This window comes from Asparagus officinalis, chromosome 8 (assembly GCF_001876935.1).
Source record: "Asparagus officinalis chromosome 8, Aspof.V1, whole genome shotgun sequence".
NCBI lineage: Eukaryota > Viridiplantae > Streptophyta > Magnoliopsida > Asparagales > Asparagaceae > Asparagus > Asparagus officinalis.
The window spans coordinates 28,549,973-28,571,090 of record NC_033801.1 but is presented as its reverse complement, the minus strand read 5'-3'; the positions used below and the strand labels follow the sequence as shown (position 1 = coordinate 28,571,090).

General features: G+C 33.4%; 1 protein-coding gene across 1 annotated transcript in view; it reads left to right on the top strand.

The window, feature by feature from the left end:
• LOC109821058 (QWRF motif-containing protein 2-like) overlaps positions 1-17,207 on the top strand; it is a gene marked incomplete at its 5' end in the record, with an annotated part of 20,243 nt that extends 3,036 nt beyond the window's left edge. The window contains 5 exons of the mRNA XM_020387253.1: positions 4,200-4,319; positions 10,095-10,211; positions 10,299-10,388; positions 16,438-16,545; positions 16,630-17,207. Of these exons, the coding sequence (XP_020242842.1) occupies positions 4,200-4,319; positions 10,095-10,211; positions 10,299-10,388; positions 16,438-16,545; positions 16,630-16,698 (504 nt within the window). The remainder of the gene's footprint in view (positions 1-4,199; positions 4,320-10,094; positions 10,212-10,298; positions 10,389-16,437; positions 16,546-16,629) is intronic.

Below are 21,118 nucleotides of genomic sequence, written 5' to 3'. Positions count from 1 at the left end.
GGGGGGTTTGTAATTTTAAAATTTTAAGCAACACTTCTTGTTTGGTTGAGATGCTTTGGTGTATAATGCTGAGGCTAGAAGGCATCTTTCATGCTATTCATCCTTATGTGGGAAAAATCATAGTCAAGAATATCAAGCTCCTAGTTCTTTAGCTTCGGTTAGATCATTGTTGCTTACATGGTCTCTGGTATGCAAACACTCTAAAAATGTGATACTAGTACTCCTTTAGCTTGTGGATAGACACTTCTGGAGGAATGAATATATTTCACATCATGAGAACCTAACCTAAGAAATTGACCCATGTTACAATATTAAGTGAATACCATTACATACACAATCTAAACTGGCCATCTTTTGCATGAAAGAATCAGCAGAAGTGCACAGTATCATTGTCATAATTCTGATTAGTAGTGTCCTTAGAGTGTCCATGGAGAACTTTGAGGATAATGAATATGTTTCATGTCACAAGTAGTTAAACTTACAGATTGACTCATACTTCAGTGATAAGTGTATACCATTAATATACTATTTAGTATATACATTCTAAACTAAAATCTTTTGCATGAAAGAATCAACATTTGAAGTGGACGGTCATTCTTAAAGTTCCTCTAACCATTACACCAGAACTCCAAAGTTATGGTGAGGGTTGAGAGTTAATTTTTTTAATATTCTAACAGTAATACCATTATAGTTCTGAGTCGAGATGTCCTAAGAGAGTTCTGGAAGTGCTTCAGATGTCAAAGTACTATATATGTCAAAAGCCCTAATATTTGAACTGTCTAGGTAAATACTAGGCATTCTTGCTCATTGATTGCATTAGCATGCAGATGACTGTAAGTTAGGAAAACTACATACCACCGAAAAAGGTTGCATTTGGCGAGGCCTTTCATGCCCTTTATTTAATTATCAATATTTTTGCCACAGTCATAGTTAATGCTTGTGCAGAGACTTCCTCATTTTGATTTCACTTGTGCTCCGATACTAATCTACATCTGTAGGGAACACTGTGGATGTTGATGCATTGGTGTGAGCTATGACGATTGCTTTACATCTCCTTGGGATTTTTGTCCGGGTTAATAATAAAAACGTAAATGTACTTAAACTTTTGAGACAGTTCTGTGAATAATTAACTGATGATCTTATAGTCAGAAACATTCTCCCGTCTCTTCCTTTTTCCTGCTTCTTCCTTATATCTTTATCTCTAATGCCATTCGTAAATTGCTGTTCTGGTGAATACTTTGTTTTGCCTTGTATTTGCATAAAGCTTATGATATTACCTTAAAAAATGTTTAAAGTCCTAGGTTAGTTTTGACAAACCCTAGATCCTGTGGCCTAGCACATCCCTAACCCACTGCATGTCAAAATCAATCTCTCAACCCGGGATAAATCCAGATTGTTAGAACCTAACATTAGTACTCTTGATGTTCTGAAAAGTAAGAAATCTACACTAATTCCTATTACTATAGATGACATACTGGTTCATGAGTGCCCATAGCTTATAAATGAATAGAGCCCATGTCAAGACAAACAATGCTAATTGTCTTGAAGATCATTTTATTCTTTTTGGTCTCTTTCTGTTGTGAACAATTGAACAAACCCATACATACACTTACATAAGTTAAATGTTAAATATCTAAAAACTTCTACATTTTCATGTCCTGGTATCTTTATTTGTGAAGGTCCCTAATTCTGATTTCGTGTGTCAGAACATTGTATGTGTGTCAATGCATGCAAATCATAAATTTCTATAATTCTTTCGGTAGGCAGGTGAATTTGAGAAAAAATATCGGTAAGCATATTTTTAATGTCCTATTGCATGGACATAAGCTGGAAATTTTATCCCTGAAGACATCCTTTTGATAGGTAATACAGCCTGTGTTTTAGTTCCTTTATTTAGACGTGGTGTTAAACATATATTCCATACAATAGATAAGAGGTCGAGCAGTCTGTTGCCTTCTGATTATGTAATGATTGTACGTTTGAAATGCAGCAGGCCTTTGGTCTAATAGGTGGAGATATATTTTCAAATGCTGAAACTTATGTCAGAGAGTAATAGGAGCATGGCATTTTCTAGTGAACGTAGTATTTCTAGCGGTAACAGCATTATGCAAAAGACATACTCATCTCACAATTCCCACTTGCTGGAGTTTTTTTATCAGAGTTCTAGATAACTCATATCGTTGTATTTATGTGATATAGGTCTTAACTTGGTCTAGATGTCATAAATTTCAAGTCAAGACCTTGTTTACGATATGAATAATGGAGAATGAAAACATCAAGACACTTTTATTCAGTATTATTCGACACATGTTAGGGCACAATTCCTCTGGCTCTATATAGCATCTTCATTTCTAGACCTATCATCTCTTAAGGTGCCTTCTGAGGTAAGCAAGCCCCTGTTTCATTTTGCTGGTGTAGAACCCCTAATGGGATGTGTGATGATGAACTAAATGAATGCAAGTTAAAGAGAGTAGAATAGGTGAAACAGGATAAATGGAGTAAAAGAGATGTGAAAGTGCAATGAAAAGAATATTACTTTTCCAAACAACTCTTTTAGTTCGCTTTTATTTGTGAAATCAAGTATAGAGGTAAAATGAATAGGTCTCCCTACAGGTGGCTTTACTCGCGATGGCTGTTTAACAGTGCTTGTTTGTGTGCCCGCTAGCAAAGAATGCTGAACAAATTAGAAAGGTTATAACTTATAAAAGAAGTCTGTAAGCTGCTTAAAACAAGAACCTTGTTCAAGTCTCAAGACATGCTTGGTAGTGGAGAATGAAAAAATATTTCACTCCACTATAACAAATGTCAGGATGAATCTCCTCTATTAGTATCTTTTCTGTACCTTGTATCCTCTTAAGGGGCCTCGGACAATAAACCCCTTTTGCAATTTACCATTCTGGAACCTCTTGAAAGATTGACAATAAAGCAGAATGTGTGTAAGTTATAGAAACAAAAGTAGATAACAACAAGAGAAAATGAAGCCAAAGAGAGGCTGACCTACTTTTCGAAGTAACTATTTCTCAGTTTTTATAGAAAAATCAAATATAAAGTGAAAATGACATAATGTTCTCATAAGTGGCCTTTAACCATAATGGTTCTTTTAACAGTGCCTGCTTGTTTGGAATCAATTTAAGACTGTTGGATAGATTTAAAAAGGTTATAACCTATAAAAGAGGCTTGAAACAGTTTAAAACAATAAATGACTCAAATCTAATTAAGATTCTAATGTTTTATGTAACTTCATATTGTCCCGCCAGAATTTTATTTTACCAGATATACAGAAAGTATTCAAGTCAGCTGAGTAGATACTCGGCTAGGATGAATGGTGAGATATCGATTTTCATAATGAGATTAGCGACACAATAACCTCCACCTACAAATTAGCTGAATGCAGCACTCTAATCATTATATGTCGTGGTTATATGCTTTCGTGTGAGGCTAAATTAGTTTATCCTGTATATGTAGCTTTAATACTCCTAGGGAATAACTAATTTGGTAATATACACTTCAAAATGCATGATATGACATCCATTCCCTTCATTTTAATTACTTATACATTGATTCTATATATCCTGAATTCTGTATAAACAAAAATTAGATACATTGAGTTCTAATTACTTATACATCAAGTTGTTGCAAACTTAAAGGGTTAATGACAATACAACAAAAGTTACCATGTGAAACATCGTTAGGAGTCCTGAAACGTCAATATTTTTTATTATAGATGTTTTTAGATATGTATATCATGATAAACGTAATTTATCCTCTTTTGAAATTGCTTAACTTAAGCATCAAGAGGTCCCTTTAGTTGTATTGTTGGAAAAATGTTAATTTCTCATCCACTTGATACATGGCTAATATATGCTCAACACATGATTTTTTTATCAATAGATATTGGACGGACTTGATTGTTCAATTTCATTGTATAATGTACGTTTTTGTAGGTGGGTGTAATTAAATTTAATTATTCCTCGAGAGTGTTAACACCTCTCCCTATGTATTATGTAATCTATTATTCACTAATGTTGTAGCTGTATATTCATGTGAAACAAGCCAATATATATATTGGTTGGATATATGTGTGTTAGTATACATATTAAAGGCTTCATATGCTTCTTTTATCCTGTGTTACTGGTTAGGCTTGCTTTACATGTTTAGTGTAATCAACTTATGCTTCTCTTTTTGATGCCCTCTATCAGAAAAACCTGTATAATGCATGGATGGCAACCTCCGAACTGCGTGATTCTGTAACTCGTAAAAGGATCAAGCTGCAATTACTGACACAAAATTTAAAGCTAACATCAATTCTAAAGCAACAAGTAAGTTTCATCTTCATCTCATGCTCGTTTTCTATTGGTAAAACTGCATAACATGCTTTTCATTTTCCTCTTTCATTTTTAGGAATCTATTTCAGAATATTTTGGTTGCACCCTTGCTCCATGCCTACACCCTACTCACTTTCAATCATCAGTAGACAAGTCTTTCATAAGCTATAAACTTGTCACTTGTCAGTGTTTGTTGGCTTACATTTATGAGTAAAGATATATAGTTGCTATGATTACAAATGCGTACATTGTTATATGAAGGTGTGATAAATGAAATTGAAAAAAGTTTAGACAATAGGTATTTTTTGGTCGAGCATCAAAATGAAAGGTTCTATTATATCAAATATCCATAGAAAACACAACATCATGAATGTGTTTATGTACACAAATCCATAGACTGTCCATTGACAATTACCAGTAAAAGTGAAAATTGAAAAAACCTACGGAAAAAAAGTTATGCAGTGAGTAGTATAAGAAGTGTCAGTATACAAGTGCCAAAAAAGTAAGATGAGCAGTGCCCTTACGTCAATCATAAAAATCAAGGTTGCTGATAGCGGATCGCGGCGCGTCGCGGCGAGGTACCGCTAAGGCTATATCGGGCTATTGCGGCGAAATCGCGGCAAATAGCGCACAGTCAAATAGCGGACAAATTTAAATATATTTAAATATCCTAAATAATAAGAAAATTCATAAAAAAATCTAAAAATTTAATTAGTTGTAAATTTCTTGTATTATCAATAAATAACAATTAATAAGCTTGTTGTATGAATGAAACTGTAAATTTCTTGTATTATCAATAAATAACAATTAATAAGCTTGTTGTATGAATGAAACTATGAAGAAATCCAAGAAATATAGCATCATAATATGTGTGATAACGGGTTTAGCGGGTTTAGCCGCTTTTAACAACAAAAATCCGCTTTTAACCGCGAAAATCCGTTTTTAACCGCGAAAGCCCGCTTTTAACCTGCTAAAATCCGCTTTTACGCGCTATTCGAATGAATAGCGGATTTTCCCGCTTAAGCCAGCCGCGAAACCCCTACGCGTAGCGCTGAAGGGCCGCGACCGCTATTCGCGCCGCTATAGCCCCGCTATTTACAACAGTGATAAAAATAAAAAGTTTTTATGTCAATTTCAGTACAATATATTTCATTATGTGTGTGTATTAATAAACATGCCTTTACAAATCAGTGAATGCATAAAAAGGAATCTCCATATGATTCATTTATATGTATGCTAATGCCAGCATTATTGTTAAACATTGCCTAATTGGAAATGTAAAAATTCAGATGGGAAGTACTCTCAAGTCAAGAATCAAAATGAAAAGTTCTGATGATAATAGCAGATTGCAGGTAGTTTTTCTAAGGATAATTTTCAAGTGTCAAATGAAAGGCATTAATTATACTATCATGGTATATTGAGGTTAAAAGCTCATATTTTAGAAAGAATAGGCATAGTTGAACAGCTAATTCATGAGGTAGTCATATCATAAGCAACCGACTTATCAATGAATATGCATAGTAGGGCATAAAAATGAAAATAATTAAGTAACTTGCCAATGATATTTCTTCAATATTTAGACTGCCCAAGTCTTTTTCAGTTTCTTTGAAGGTTCTAAATGTCGGATGTCGGGTTCCTATCGGATTGGCTAAAATCCATGTCGGGTAGTGGATATTGGGGATATTGTCGGAGGATATGTACTAAATATCGGATTGTCATATCGTATGGTGTGCATACACATAATATAATATCCTAAATGCAATCTAAGCATACTTAATAAATTTTATAGTCTATACATACAAAAAAGTAAATATCAAATGATGTTTAAGGTTACAAATTGATTGTATAAACTATTCAACAAATAAATTTTATATCAGTCATCAACTTAACAGTATAAAAGAAATCAACATTCCAACTCAAATATCTAATATATTCCAACTCAAATACGTAACTAACATCTAACATTAATCTAAAGTTAAAAAAACATCTAACTCAAAACACTGAGAAAGACTGAGACTCAGAGGGTGAGACTCGGATACTGTGAGGGTGGGGAAAGAGAGAGAGAGTACTTGATGGGTGATGAGCCTTGAAGCCGTAGTTTCTAGCCGAAGCCCCAAAACCCTAGTTTCCAGTCGAAGCCCTAGTTGCATGTGAGAGAGAGAGAGGGAGGGAGGGTACCCTAATATCGAAGTCTTAAAGCTGAAGAGGTTTCAGCTCCGAGTCGCGATGGATGTGGGGCAAAATTTTGCCCTAAATGACCCAAGTAGGAGGCTTATGTTTTAGAATAGAAATAGGATAATTGGGTTAGGTCGGGTCAGGTTTGCAAACTTATATTGAAACCCAATAAGGCGGAAATTAAAGCAGCTCATATCGGGCGCAATTTTGAGCCTGCAATTGCGTTTTATTTGTCCGAAACGATCTGCAATATTCCTGATAGTACCCTCAAAACAACATTCGCCATAAAATCCTCAATATCATGGCGGTTTGGTGCCAATAAAAAGATGACATAACAAGATGCTTGTTTCAACCTTCGCTGGCGAGAACTAAAAATGTGAATGGAGTGGGGTTGCTACGACTGTTAACTAGCAAGTTAAAACGCAGCAAGTTAGAATATGTTAGATGAAGTAGTACTGAGGAAAGGATATGCAACGGCTATTTTTTAAAAGCCTACTTTCTTCATAGTGTTTCCTTAGTCTTTATCCTAGCAAGAACCTTTCACGCAACACGAGGTTTAATATGTTCAAAAGCATATTATCAGGTAAACACAATTTAAAGACAAGCTAGTATTATCTGAAGAAAGACAGTTGTATGTTGCCCCAGTAGAATTCAAAGTTGTGTATTGCCAAAGGATATCTAAGACAAAAAAGTACTAATGAAAGGAGATGCAAATACTATTTTTCAAAAGTAGAAAAGCCTTTTTTTCTTTATAATGTTTCTGGAGTCTTTATCGTAGCAAGGATCTTTCATGAAACAAGAGGTCGAATATGTGAAAAAAAAATATATGACCAGGGCAACACAATTTTTAGACAAGGTAGTATCTAAAGTGCAAGTTGTATGTTGCCCAATGAAATTCAAAGTTGTGTTCCTAAGAAATTACCAAAGGGCATCTATTAAGCATGTGAACAATGTCAGCTGAGTATCTGCTACATGATTCGAAGGATAGAGAGACGGCAACAACAGTAGTACAAACTGTAACGGGTGTGTCTAGAGGTTTTTTTCAATCACTGCTCATCTTAATTGATATAGTGTTGGAATCAGAATACCTTCTAGTGCATAAAAAATGTGATGTTGTTGCATGCTTGGATACTTCCCCAAGTGCCGAGACAATTACAATTTGATATTTCTATAAGGAAAAGAATTTCCAAGAACAATTAAGCAGATCGGCAGGTGATCAAGTGATAGTTTGGTAGAGTGAAGGATTTCCTCCAATACAGCCTTAAGTTCAGCAAATTGATGAGTCGGGAACTTCTAAAATTATTGGCCGAAGGATGGCCGTAGGATGGCTGTAGCTAGAAATGGGGCAATAGAAGCTATGAATGTTGCTAATATTCTCTAGAGCCATGAGGCTTTATAATAAAACACTAGATAGCTTGATAACATATGACTTTCTCCAGATACAAGAGTTTATTAACTGCATACGGGTGCCTAAGTTTGCCTAATCGATTTGTAGGCATTCTGAAACATGTTATTTAGTTCCCTTTTGACTACAAAATAAGTCTAGAGAAAGAAATCCACACTAACCTAGTTATTCCTGAGATGATAATGCAAGGATCAAGAGAGATATTTAGAGGTTGCACTTGGAGTGTCTCTGCTGAAAGATACTGCTGTGCTAATGATGAAGCGACACTTATTCATCATGATGTCTTGGGAGTTGGGACTATGTCTAAAATGACAGTTGGTATGAACCATCATGATATATCAAAATGGTTTACATTGTGACCCAAAAGAGGATGCTTTATGATGAAACATGCCACTCGGCCATTCGTCCAAAACCTGAAATCTATGGAGAAGATGTCATGATGGCATGCTGCCACGATAGCATGAACAAATTTCAGATGTCGGAGATGTGGTTTATTGAGTCACAAAGCAGAAGCTGCAAATGCAACAAAAAAAGGCAGTAGTACATGCGTGATCGCTCAAAGTTATGTTAAACTAGAGAAGCGCTTTTGGAGTATCATATAGCTGAAGAATGCACATGAAGGAACCTAACAAAACCAATGTACTGCAGGCTGTGCTTTATAGATTGAATGTAGAGAAACCTAGAAAAAAGCTTTATCATTTGTAGTGATATATTTGACTATTTGTCGTGCTACTTGTTTAGTATATTAATATAGATTATATTACCTTTTGGAATCTTTATTTTAAGATAAATTTATATCTTAATGATGTCCCATTTATTAAAATTACTAGGAATATTTTGTTTCATTTGTTTTAAATTAACAAGACACAAAAACCTAGTTATGCATCATGTTATATAATCTTTAAGTTATCGAGAAGTTGAATGTTACATTATACATTCTCTCTTTTTTCAATATTGGTTGAGACATCCATTACAGGCATACAAGTATATACTCAGACCTAAAAAATACATGTCTGTGCTTGTGTTCTCAATGTATTTTAGCCTACTTACTGTAAAGTGGCTTTATTATTCTTAGACAAGCATCCCTAAAATGATTGACAACCATACCCAACTGAATGGTTGAGATACCCATGGCGCATATGTGGTGACTTAACCTAAAATTCATCCTGAAGCTCTTAAGCTGGATATATCATGTGTCAATATCCCAATAGGTATGCAATCTCAATTCTCAAATTCTTATAGTGACCACATCCAGATAAAAAAAAACAACATCTATGTCGTTTATAAATCATTCTAAGTCATAGTTATGCTACTAAGGAATCTTAAAATATTTTCTGAACTACCTTAAGGAAGTTCTGTGGAAGTTACTCTCTTCACTATGTACTAAAGTGTCAGAAATCTGAGAAGTGAAGGAATTCTCTATTTTAATATCAACTAGCATATTAGAACAGATCCTTTCATAATAGATAACCTTTCCTTATATCGCTGGAAGTGAAGGCCTTGCAAGCAAAAAAGCCCGATCTCATAGTATAATGAAAAAGAAAAATAAATGATATCTAGAGCAGTTTTGTCTTGCTAGATATTTTAACCATGTGAAAAATGATAATTGTGAGTACGGATTTATACAGGTGGTTTGACTTGTGTTTTTAGTGGAGTTTCAAGACTAGTATTTTCTTTGTATCAACATCACATTCATCTTTTCAGCAATGGGAATATTAGCATTCTAGGAAGGCAGTGCACCTGATTATATGCTGATCCGATTTGAATCTGACGTGAAATTTCAAGCTTTGATCCTTAAAATTGATATCTAACTGGTTATGGATCCTAGAAATAGGTCAACTTCCTTATTAGACCTAGATAGGATACTTTGGGATCCAAACTTGATATCCTAGCATCCAACTTGAATCCGACCCATTGCAACCCTTTCTTATTAGACCTAGATAGGATACCTGGAATCCAAACTTGATAACCTAATATCCAACTTGAATCTGATCCATTGCAACCCTCCCAGTACTTTGGCCTGTTTATTGTTGCTAATATCCAATATTATAGGTGTGAAATAACTCAGTGACATGACTTTCTAGAAGATATGTTCTGCTAACTTTGACAAGATTATGACTGAATTTACATAACTTGCATATCAACAGTTTTGCTTCTTTCTTCTAAAAACTCCTCTTTAATTAATGCAGATGACCTATTTAGACGAGTGGTCAAATATAGACAGAGATCATGCTAGTTCCTTATCAGGAGCTACAGAAGCATTAAAAGCTAGCACTCTCCGGCTTCCAGTTGTTAGTGGAGCTCGGGTTAGTGCCTCTGGATTTCCATGAATGGTTAAAAATTTATCTGTACCCTTTAATTGGAAGGACTTACAGGTGATGTTTGTGTAACAGGCAGATTTACAAAAAGTGAAAGATGCAGTCAGTTCGGCAGTTGACGTGATGCAAGCCATGGGTTCCTCGATATGCTCGTTACTGTCAAAGGTCAGTGCCTCCTTAAATTTTTATCTTAGTGTATGCTGCAGCAGAAGAATAGTGGTTTTCCCCTTCTCTTTGAATGTCATGTGGTCTTTTTTTGGTTTGGAACGAGTTGATACATATACCAGCGCATATTTCCTCACTCATAAAGCTCCATTGTTTATTGTATAATAGATGAACATTTGTCGGCATTATAGTGGGCATTTATATCCTAAACTTTATGCCCTAGCAAGGTTCGTGTCTTAGTCATCTTCTGAGTAGTTTGACATGTATCGAATGCAATTAAATTGCTATGTCATTGCTTTTGGGAATTGGATGCTATATATTCTTAATAGGTATGCTAAGTAATAGAAGATTATGCTGTTAATATCAAATATGATATCAGCCACTTGGATGAAACACGTAGATATGTTCCCACCTCTATGCTATTATATCAGTAATGCAATTGATTTTGGAACACCCAAAAATCAATTAACATCATGCTTAGCTAAGGTGTTTCTTAAATTTAAGTGCTACTGGTCATGCTTATGCTTGTCAGTGAATTTAAGAAAAAGTATATACTAAAACTAGCACTGATCTAGTTATGTACCAATAAATGTAACATTAGGAAACTTATGTGTTATTTAGCGTGCAGGGTCATGTGCTATTTAGTATATATACTAGTATGGTGCACGTGCATTGCACGTGTATTTAATTATACGTTTATTTTTTGTGATGATACTTTTTGTGTGTGTGTGAACTATCCTTTGAAATGGTCATCATTAGTAATTTTAGAAAACTCAAATACAAAAAAACACCAACCATTTGATGTTTGCTAAGAAAATTTTTAGGGATAGCAAGTGTAATGGATAATCACGATGCTCATTTAAAGATATATGTATGCTTAAGAAGTTCCTCTTTGAAGATTTTTTACACATGCATTTAATATGTTTAAAAAAAATACTCGCTCAATCATTTTATGCATGAGGGAGGCTATCAAACATGTTATTTTCAACTCAATAAGTTGAATTAGCACATAAATCTTCTAGTCCGGAGTTTAATAAATTGATATTTTTGTGCGCGTCATTGTTCTTGTTCTTGTTCTCATGTTCATGTGGGGTTAATCGGATCATTGTTGTGGCAAGTAATTTAACAAAAATAAGCCAAAATATTTCCTACCCGCTTTTCGTGGCAACAAAAGCTCATAATATAAAGATCAAAACAATACCTCGACAACTGAAGCTCTAGCAAAAATAAAAAATTAAACTGTGGTTACACACCCCCCTCCTCCCCCTCTAGTTATGTGTCTCATTCATGAATCATAGCTTATTATTTTCTTATTTTAATTTCACGCTAAGATGATAATATATAGATAACTATTCCTCTTTAACATTCACTTTTTATTTTAAATATCATATCTTAAGTTTTATTTTTCAATGTATAGAATAGTGCATGTGCGTTGCACGTGAACAATTGAAGTATTGTTCATTAGATTTGATATTTAATAAAAACTAACAATTAAAATTTATTGAACTAACTAATTTAAACAAAACTAATAATACTAATAACATAATAATTTTATAGGACTAATACTAATAAACTAATAATTTAGTAACGCGAATATTAAAAATATTAATTTATTTGAACTAATAATATTTAATTTTAAACTAACAAATTAATAGTTACTAAAGTAAATTATTTATAATTTAGTTAAATATAATTTATTAATATTTTATAAATATTAGTTTTATTAGAATTAATAAATGTTAATTTATTAGATAATTGATAAGCTAAAATTAATAAATTAATAAATGTTAATTTATTAGATAATTGATAAGCTAAAATTAATAAAATAATTTGATATTGATTAGGTGAATATTTATGTAATATTAATTTGCAAATACTAAAAGTATTAGTTTAAAGCATGAATTTTCATGAAAGCAACAAAAATTCATAAATGTAGAAAGTTCCACGATATTGAAAGAGCTAAAAGTTAATTATAATATATGTACAATACAATATAACTATGAAATTTTACTAATTAGTAAACTATCTATATTTTAGTATAAAAATAGATAATTGAATAATAATAATAACTAATTAAGTTGATTTAATAGGATTGGGGGTTGTGAGAAGAATTTGAAGGGTTATAATTTAAAGATATAATGTGTATAATAAAATAATTTGATATTGATTAGATGAATATTTATGTGATATTAATTTGCAAATACTAAAAGTATTAGTTTAAAGCATGAATTTTCATGAAAGCAACAAAAATTCATAAATGTAGAAAGTTACAATCGAGATCATCATTTATAAAAAAATTCCATAAATTGAAGTTATGGGTGATGTGATTATATATTCATGTTTTCATTTTATATATTTATATGTGCATGTATGTGTTTGGAGGGCATTTTTGGAAGAAATGTTTTAACATACCAACACACTTTTATAATAGTATATTAGATAAGATGTTCTAATACTAATAAAAGGGAGTGAATGACACAAAAGACAGGCCATTGAGGACATTGCTAAGGGTTTAAACTTCTAGCATGTTCCATATATTAATTGAAAGCAAAATCTCTACATGCCAATGTGGATGATTTTGAGTGGCAATACGACACGCGTTACAATCAATAGTAGAAAATATGATATACTTTTAAATTGAGGACATGGACAGTTTTAAAATCCATAACCATGAACAGTAACACCTACAACATTGGAGAAATACCGTTTCTTCCTAGCATAAGCTGCTCGCTTAGTTCAAATTTGATGATAGTACATGAAATTTAGAGCATTTTGAAACAACTTGCAGGAGATATATGTGTTTTAATTAATATGTTGCATAAACACGTAACTTCAGTTGGATCAAGTTATATGACTTGTGCACTAAATTCATTGCAGAGCATATAGTGATATATCCAAACTGATAATTGCACTTAAGTGCTCACTGATTTATTACATTGCTTGGTTCTGAATAATTATGTTAGTTTGTAAATTGTTTTTTTAATTGTGATTATATGTTGACTAAGGCAAATATCGTTCTTGTTATATTCAAAATTCAGTTTTGATGGTAATTGTTTTTCAAAATGTTCTTATGGATAATTGGTTGCAATTGTATTTTGAAGTAAACATGTCATACTTTAAATGGTTACTGATGTAGTTGGTTTAGCATAGAGGACCGTTATATGGCAACATAGAAGATCAAAAAATTGTTGCCTGCAGATTAATTGGTCAAGTGCCCAGTCTAGCAAGATGCTTTTAGCATTGACCCATTTGCATGATGACAAATGCACTAATCATATCATGGATTCATGCCCTAATATTCTTAAGCATGATAAGCACCTAAGTTACACAGGCAGGGGTGTGTGCACGGTCATGGAACACTGTAAATTCGTATAAAATTGGGTATGGGGACACGACTACATATGCATGTATATTAATAAGAATTTACATTAGATCAATATTTTTTTTTTCCAGTTCATGTTCTATGAGGGGCTGTTTGGTTGGCTGAAAATATAAGGAAATCAATTATAAGAAACCTATTTCCTATAATATGCTCTTTTCTTGTGTTTGGTTCACTTCTTAAAACTAAGAAAAGAGATGAAATGAGATGAGTTGTCATCATATTATTGGATGATGTGACTCATTTTTAAGAAAACCCATTTCATGACTTTTTTTAAGGAAATGAATGGAAATCAACTTTTAGTGGTTTCCTTATCCTATTTTCTTTTCTTTGAATTTAGGAAATCAACCAAACAAGCCCTGAAATAAAATTCCTATAACATTTATATGTTTATTTAAAGGGGTTTTTGTCTTGATACCCAAAGGTATACCATGATTTATGTTTGAACCCAGTTACTTTTCTTTGTATCTTTAGACCCAATCAACTTTGTGTATTTATCTTTAAAGCAAAATTCTCAAATACACTTTATGCTTATGTGGTCCCTCCTAATTTTTTTCAAAAAAAAAAAAAAAATAAAAAAAAAAATCCAATTGTACCTTCTCTATTTTTCTCAATTTTTTTCAAAAAAAAAAAAAAAATAAAAAAAAAAATCCAATTGTACCTTCTCTATTTTTCTCATTTGATGCTCTCTCACCTCCTTGACTATCTTGTTTCATTCTTCAGCTTTCATAAACCCATTATACTCAACTTCCTTAACCCTCTCTTTTTGGTGGTATTTTAAGGTATAAATTCTGCCAATTTCTCAACTCCTAGTTTTGTAGCATAAATTTACATAAGCATTTGGGACAATTATAATATTAATTTGTCGTTTTATTTATCAAATTTTTTCACATGATTATGCATGATTCCTCATGATTATTTATTACAATTAATAATAATTAATAATACTAAAATATTAAAATTTTTGATTTTAATTTCATATGAGAGAGAGAGAGAGAGAGTTTTGAGGAGATGTGGGGTTATTTAGGGTTTTTACCACCTAAAAGTATAAATACAACATATTTCAACTATGGATTATATTATTTGGGTTTAAAGACAAAAAGAAAACGTTGATTGAGTTTAAGGATTCAAATAAAAATACTTGGGTTTAAACATAATCAGGAGAAAATTTTGGTTCTAAAGACCAAAACCCCTTATCTGAAATATGGATCTATAAATTATAAAATTACTCGTTTTTAATTTGATATCCAAAAGACCTTTATAATCATAATTTTGAATTGGGTACGGGCTGAAACAAACCCAACTTATGTCCAACGAGTTTCAAGAGTTGTATGTACAGTGTAGGATATACGTCCAAGAAGTATATGTCAAGTGTTTTAAATAAAAACATGTATTATATAATTGAGTACACGTTTGAATAAGTGTCTGCAAATTTCCAAGGAATATCCACTAAAGTTTCAGTGTTGGGTATGGGCACAACACAAGCACATTATGGGTACGGCTCCAAATGGAATAACCCATACAACATAGTAAGGCATAAGTTCAACAAGTGCTTAAAGAATTTACTTCTGTTCTGAGTCCAGTGGCCATTTATTTGACCCATTGCTTTGCATTAAAATGTTCTTTGAAAACTAACTGGTGATGGTTTGATGAATTTGGATTAACATGAAAAAATTGTTCTTTATATCCTAGCATGCACTTGAATTCCTTGCTCTGATGAAAATGGGGACATCTTATTCTATATACTGTAAATCAAAGGGGCAGAGTAAAGAGAGTTATCACACTGACTGAAATACAGATATAACACTACAAGTGACCCAGAATAAAAAGATAATGTAAGGATTGACGTTCTAATAACCAAATGGATCGCCATTCTCTCCTTCAGAGTGAGAGTATATTCCTAACTTTATTTAAGTTTCTAAGAGTTTTTATCAATCGAAATCACCTCTAAAATATAGTGAATACAAAAACCACCTTTAAAGTTGAAATGTTCGATCAATACAAAGAGCGCCTTTAAAGTGGATTTTGATAGCAATCAACCACTTTGACCAATTTTCGGATGAAATTTTGATTGGAATCCCCAAAAAAGCCACACGTGTCATGTACTAGGTTTGATTAAGAAGACATGTCTTGTCTCACATGTGTGTTTTTTAAGAGTATTTTGGAGATCTCAATCGAAATTGCTTCAGAAAATAGGTTGAAGTGGTTGATTGCTATCGTAACCTGCTTTAAAGGTGTTTTTTGTATTAATGAACTTTGAAGGTGGTTTCCGCTTTGTCACTATATTTTAAAGTTGGTTTCTGTGAAAAAAAAATCCCAGTTTCTTAAATCTCAAAGATCCGATCAGTTGGAGCTTAACACAACATTTTTTTTATGAAGAAGATGTTGACATCATCAAACGTCAATACAAGAAAATTTAAAATCCTCCAACCCTCTTCATTCTTTGTCAGTGAACCTAACATTTTGTGCATCGTTGGAAGTCTGTTTACCTCTGATGATTTGAAGTCAACTAAACATTGTCAACATCTGGTCCTATTAAGTCATACCCGTAGTTATATTTTATCGACCTTTTGAGGCAAATGTTCCATTTGCTTTAAAAACCACATGTATACTTCCCAAGTCTGTGTTACAGCCTCAACCGTGTAACCTTTTGTGATCTGCATTTTATAGGTAGAAGGGACAAATTCAGTGTTATCTGAACTTTCTAAAGTGGCTGAACAAGAACGAGGTTTATTGAATCAATCAAGAGATTTGTTATCCACCATAGCAGCAATGCATGTATGTATTTTCCATATGACACAGTTTTCTAATGTTTTCATCTTTCCTACTATATATATTAACTAACACATACACCAACGGCAGGTAAAGCAATGTAGCCTTCGTGGGCATATCTTACAATTGAGATGCAAACCGAGTCAAGTACAAGTGTAGAGCAAGGCTCCGTTGTTACTTCTGTGATTACTAACCACCACAGCGACTTTCTTTTTTCCTCTAACCGGAGATTGCACTGAAAGGTAATAATAACACATGATGGCTTGTTGGGAGAGAAGCTCGGGTTTTGTATTTCAGCTCTAATTGATGTCGTGTAAGTCGGCTTATGCATGTAATTTTGTATGCTTATTCACCATAGGAAGTTGTTTCCCTGCCTTCTCGCGGCAATTGCACTAGCTGTATAAAGAACGCCTTTTATTGTTTAGTCTTTTCCCCCACTGATCAAAGGCAAAAGCTAATGTATATATATGATGCTTTCAGGTTTCCCAACCGTTTCGAGGGGAAATCGTGTTTTTCAGTTAGAGTAGTCATTTTGATTTCTTATGTAAGGTTGGTGTTCATTTCGATAGTGTTTATACTAATTTGGCAACTATTGAATTTACCCCTATAGTTGACATCACCAGCTTTTAATTACATTAGAATAAACCAGATTCATCTTCCAATTTCAATGCACACAGCATTTTTTTGTATTTGTTTGCGCTAGAATTATTTCTTTTTGATATTTCTTGTGCGTTTCATAGTGTATTGAGAAACAGTGAGATCCATTGCTATGTGAATTTCATAGTCATCATTATCAATTTATACACTGATCTTCAGTGTGTCAGTCAAAGAGGCAGGGACATGTTCCATGTTATCACTCAATCTATGTTATTACTCAATCTGCTTAATTCCAAGTCGAAGGCCATGTGTGTGCGAGCGAACACACACACACACACGCGCATATATCTATATATATATATATATATATATATATATATATATAGTACAATCTCCTCCACTCATTCAAAATTGGGGATCACATTCACATGAGATTGAGTAGTGTACGGGGAATGCAACCCATTTGAATGGGAGTGGTGAGTGATTATGTCATCTCACTACCAAGCATAACTTTTATGTTTGTACCAAGCATACTGTTATTTCTCTCGTCTCTCTCTCTCGGCGTATATTATATATAGTATATATATATATATATATTATATATATAGTTATATATATATACTATATATTGAAGGGGCAATATATATATATATGAGGATAGGTATGCTTGGTACCAAGCACAAAATTTATGCTTGGTAGTGAGGTGGCATAATTATCCTCCATCATTCAAAATGGCGGGATCATATTCACATGGGGTTGAATGTGATCCCCCCAATTGAAATGAGGTGGAGGGAATGAGGCACATCACTACCAACACAAAATTTATGCTTGGTACCAAGACATACCCATATTCTCCTCTCTCTACCTATATATTATATATATATATGAGGAATAAGTATATATATATATTAAAGTATAATATATATTATAATACATATATATACTATACTTATATGGGAATATAAGTATGTTTGTTACCAAAGCACAAAAAGTTATGCGTGGTACGTGAACTGTCACATCTCCCTCCACTCATTCAAATGGGATCACATTCGCATGGGTAATGGAGTGGATGGGGATGGTGACACATCACACCAGCACAAAATTTGTTCTTGGTACCCAAGCATACCCATATTGTCTCTCTCTCTCTCTCTCTCTATTTATATATATACTTATATATTATATATATATAATATAATATAATATATATATATAATATATATATTATCTATTATATTATGGAAAATTTGAATTTAAGGTTGACACCCTAGGCTCCCACCTAAGGACGCGCCTAAAATCACATCATTCTCTAATTTTATTTTTACGATCGCTCCGTTTGACTGATCTAACGTTTTAAACTCAAACACACCAATTTCTGGGGTAACCAGTCGGTGTTTGACCATTCGGTTGAGCCGTCAAAAAGTTCTACTATTCGAAACCGTTAAAATTGCGGCGAGTGGATGAAGGGTTAAAACACGGGTTCACCCCAAAATTGTGTGTTTAGGTTTAAGAACGTGTAAATCAAGTTCAATGGAGGCGGATCGCAAACAAATTAGAGAATGATGGATTTTAGGCCGCATCCTTAGGGTGGGAGCCTTAGGCTGTCACCTTAGATTCACCTTTTCCCATATATATTATATATATACTATATATATATAATATATATATTATATATAAGGTATAGGGAGGTTTTTTAGATTGTATTTAAGGATGCACCTACGTGGCAGCATCTTAGCCCTCCATCTTGATAAAATTCCACCCCTAATCCTCAGCCTTACCTATTCTTCTTTGTTCTCACGAATTAGAAATTTCTCATGTTCCTGCCTTCTCCTCTCAAATCCGCCACTCGACAAAGCTTCGTCGCAAGAAAGCTCTGTTGCCGAAAAAATCCACCTCAGACCCTCCTTGATGCCTCTTGCCCTCTCGTTCAAGTCCCCTTTAAGCCTTGACCTACTTGACTCGCTCAGATCCCCTCGATGCCGCTTGCCCTCTTCGCTCAGGTCTCCTCGACGCCTCGACCTCCTCGAAGCGCTCAGATCTGATCGAATCCTTGAAGCCGCTCAACAGAGCTCCTCGACGCACATCCCACAAGCTCAACCGCCACCACTTGACAGATAGGGGTGGAAATGAACCAAATAATTAACAAATAGATCTATAATTGTTCAAGTAATTATTCGGTCATATTCAATTCGATAGTTCATTTACCACTAAACAAATATTTTTTTAGTATTCGACTTTACTAACGAATAGAATTTAACTAGATGTATGTTCGATTCGTTTGTCTATCAAATATTCGTTTAAAATTTAATCACTTATTATTTGTATTATTGCATATATGATGTCATATTTTTAACCCATTTATAATTTCTACTCAAGTTTTATGTACTGATTTAAGACTTAAGTAATCTTTAATCTATTTTCTAATATAAATTTTGATTTAAATAAATATATACATCATATATTATAAAGGAATAAATTTTATTTTATGAATTTAAATAATATTTGAAAATTAAATTCTTTAGCGGAATAAATATACTTTAATATTCGATAAGTATTCGTGAATATTCATGAATATTTATCAAATGCCAAGTATTCAAGTTCGAATTCAAAAAACTCCATTTATAAATATTAGAGTCCGCATTTGAATTCGATAATTTTACATAAATACAAATACGAACACTTTAGTATTCGATTCGATTCGATTCGATCGTGTACCACCCCTATTGATAGAGCTCTGTCGCCACTCGACAACTCCTTCGTGTGGCCCTCTCCTTCTCCTCCTTCGCGTGGCACTCCTCCTCCTTTGCGTGGCACTCCTCCTCCTTGAAGCCTCAGATCCCCTCCTCGACGCCTCAGATCTCCTCGACGCGCTCCCACAAGCTCGACCACCCCTAATTTCCCCCTCCTCGATGCCTCAACGTTTTGGACCTCCTCGACGCATTGACACCTCCACCGCCATCTCCTCCTTCAAGATCGACGACCTCCACCGCCAACCAAGTTGTTCATATAATTTTTGGAGTTCAAGTTGTTGATATAATTTTGCTATGTAAGTTTAGTTAGGGAATTTTTATATTGTAATTCTTATTGATTTTGGGATATGAAGTATGAATATGACCTTTTGAAGAAATGTATAATATTGGGGATTACGTTGAGTTTAGATTTTATTGTTAATTTGGACATGAACTTTAAATTTGATTTGAACTATCATATTTTTGTTTTATTTGAGAGTCTAATTTGTATCCTGAATTTGGTACAATTTGAGCTATATTTCATTAGGGTTGATTTTAGTTTTTGAGCTTAGATAATGAAATTGTTTAGTGAAATTGAAATATCAAGTTGATGAAGTTTTTTTAATGATTTTGAACTTCTTATAGGTGATAATTTGATAGCTTGTATGGACTCTCCAACAATTCTCTCACGTGATACAATAATGGGTGAAGATGAAAACTAAGTTATAGCCCTTGACCTTGAAGGCGAGGACCAGGATCTACTATCTAAGACAATTTTTTCCTCTCAGGTGATAATATCTTATTGTTTATAGTGTACTACTAAGATATGACATATACTAAAATAGTTGTCTTTTAAGCATGAATTGAGTCATTTTCATGAGTTTTGTTTCTCCATTTTTATGAGCACCCGAGCATGAGGAGAATGCTGATGAGCCCATTGGTGATGAAAATGGGGAAGGTAATCCTGTTGTTGATCTATATATCGGAAATGAGTTCTCTACTCATGAGGAAGCTTATAATCATGTGTTTTGGTAGAATGTGATTATCTGAACTAAATTATATATGGATGGATGCAATTATGTGTTCTTTGAACCGTGTGCTTATACGAACCTTAAGTTTGTGAGTTGATAATGTGGTTGTAGAATAGAATTTTTGTGAAGTTCTCATAGTGACAAATTTTTTTTCCTCGGGAAGTAGGAGGTATAAAACTTAAATAACTGGGTACAAGGAAGGCGGTGCAAAAGAGGCTCGATGGC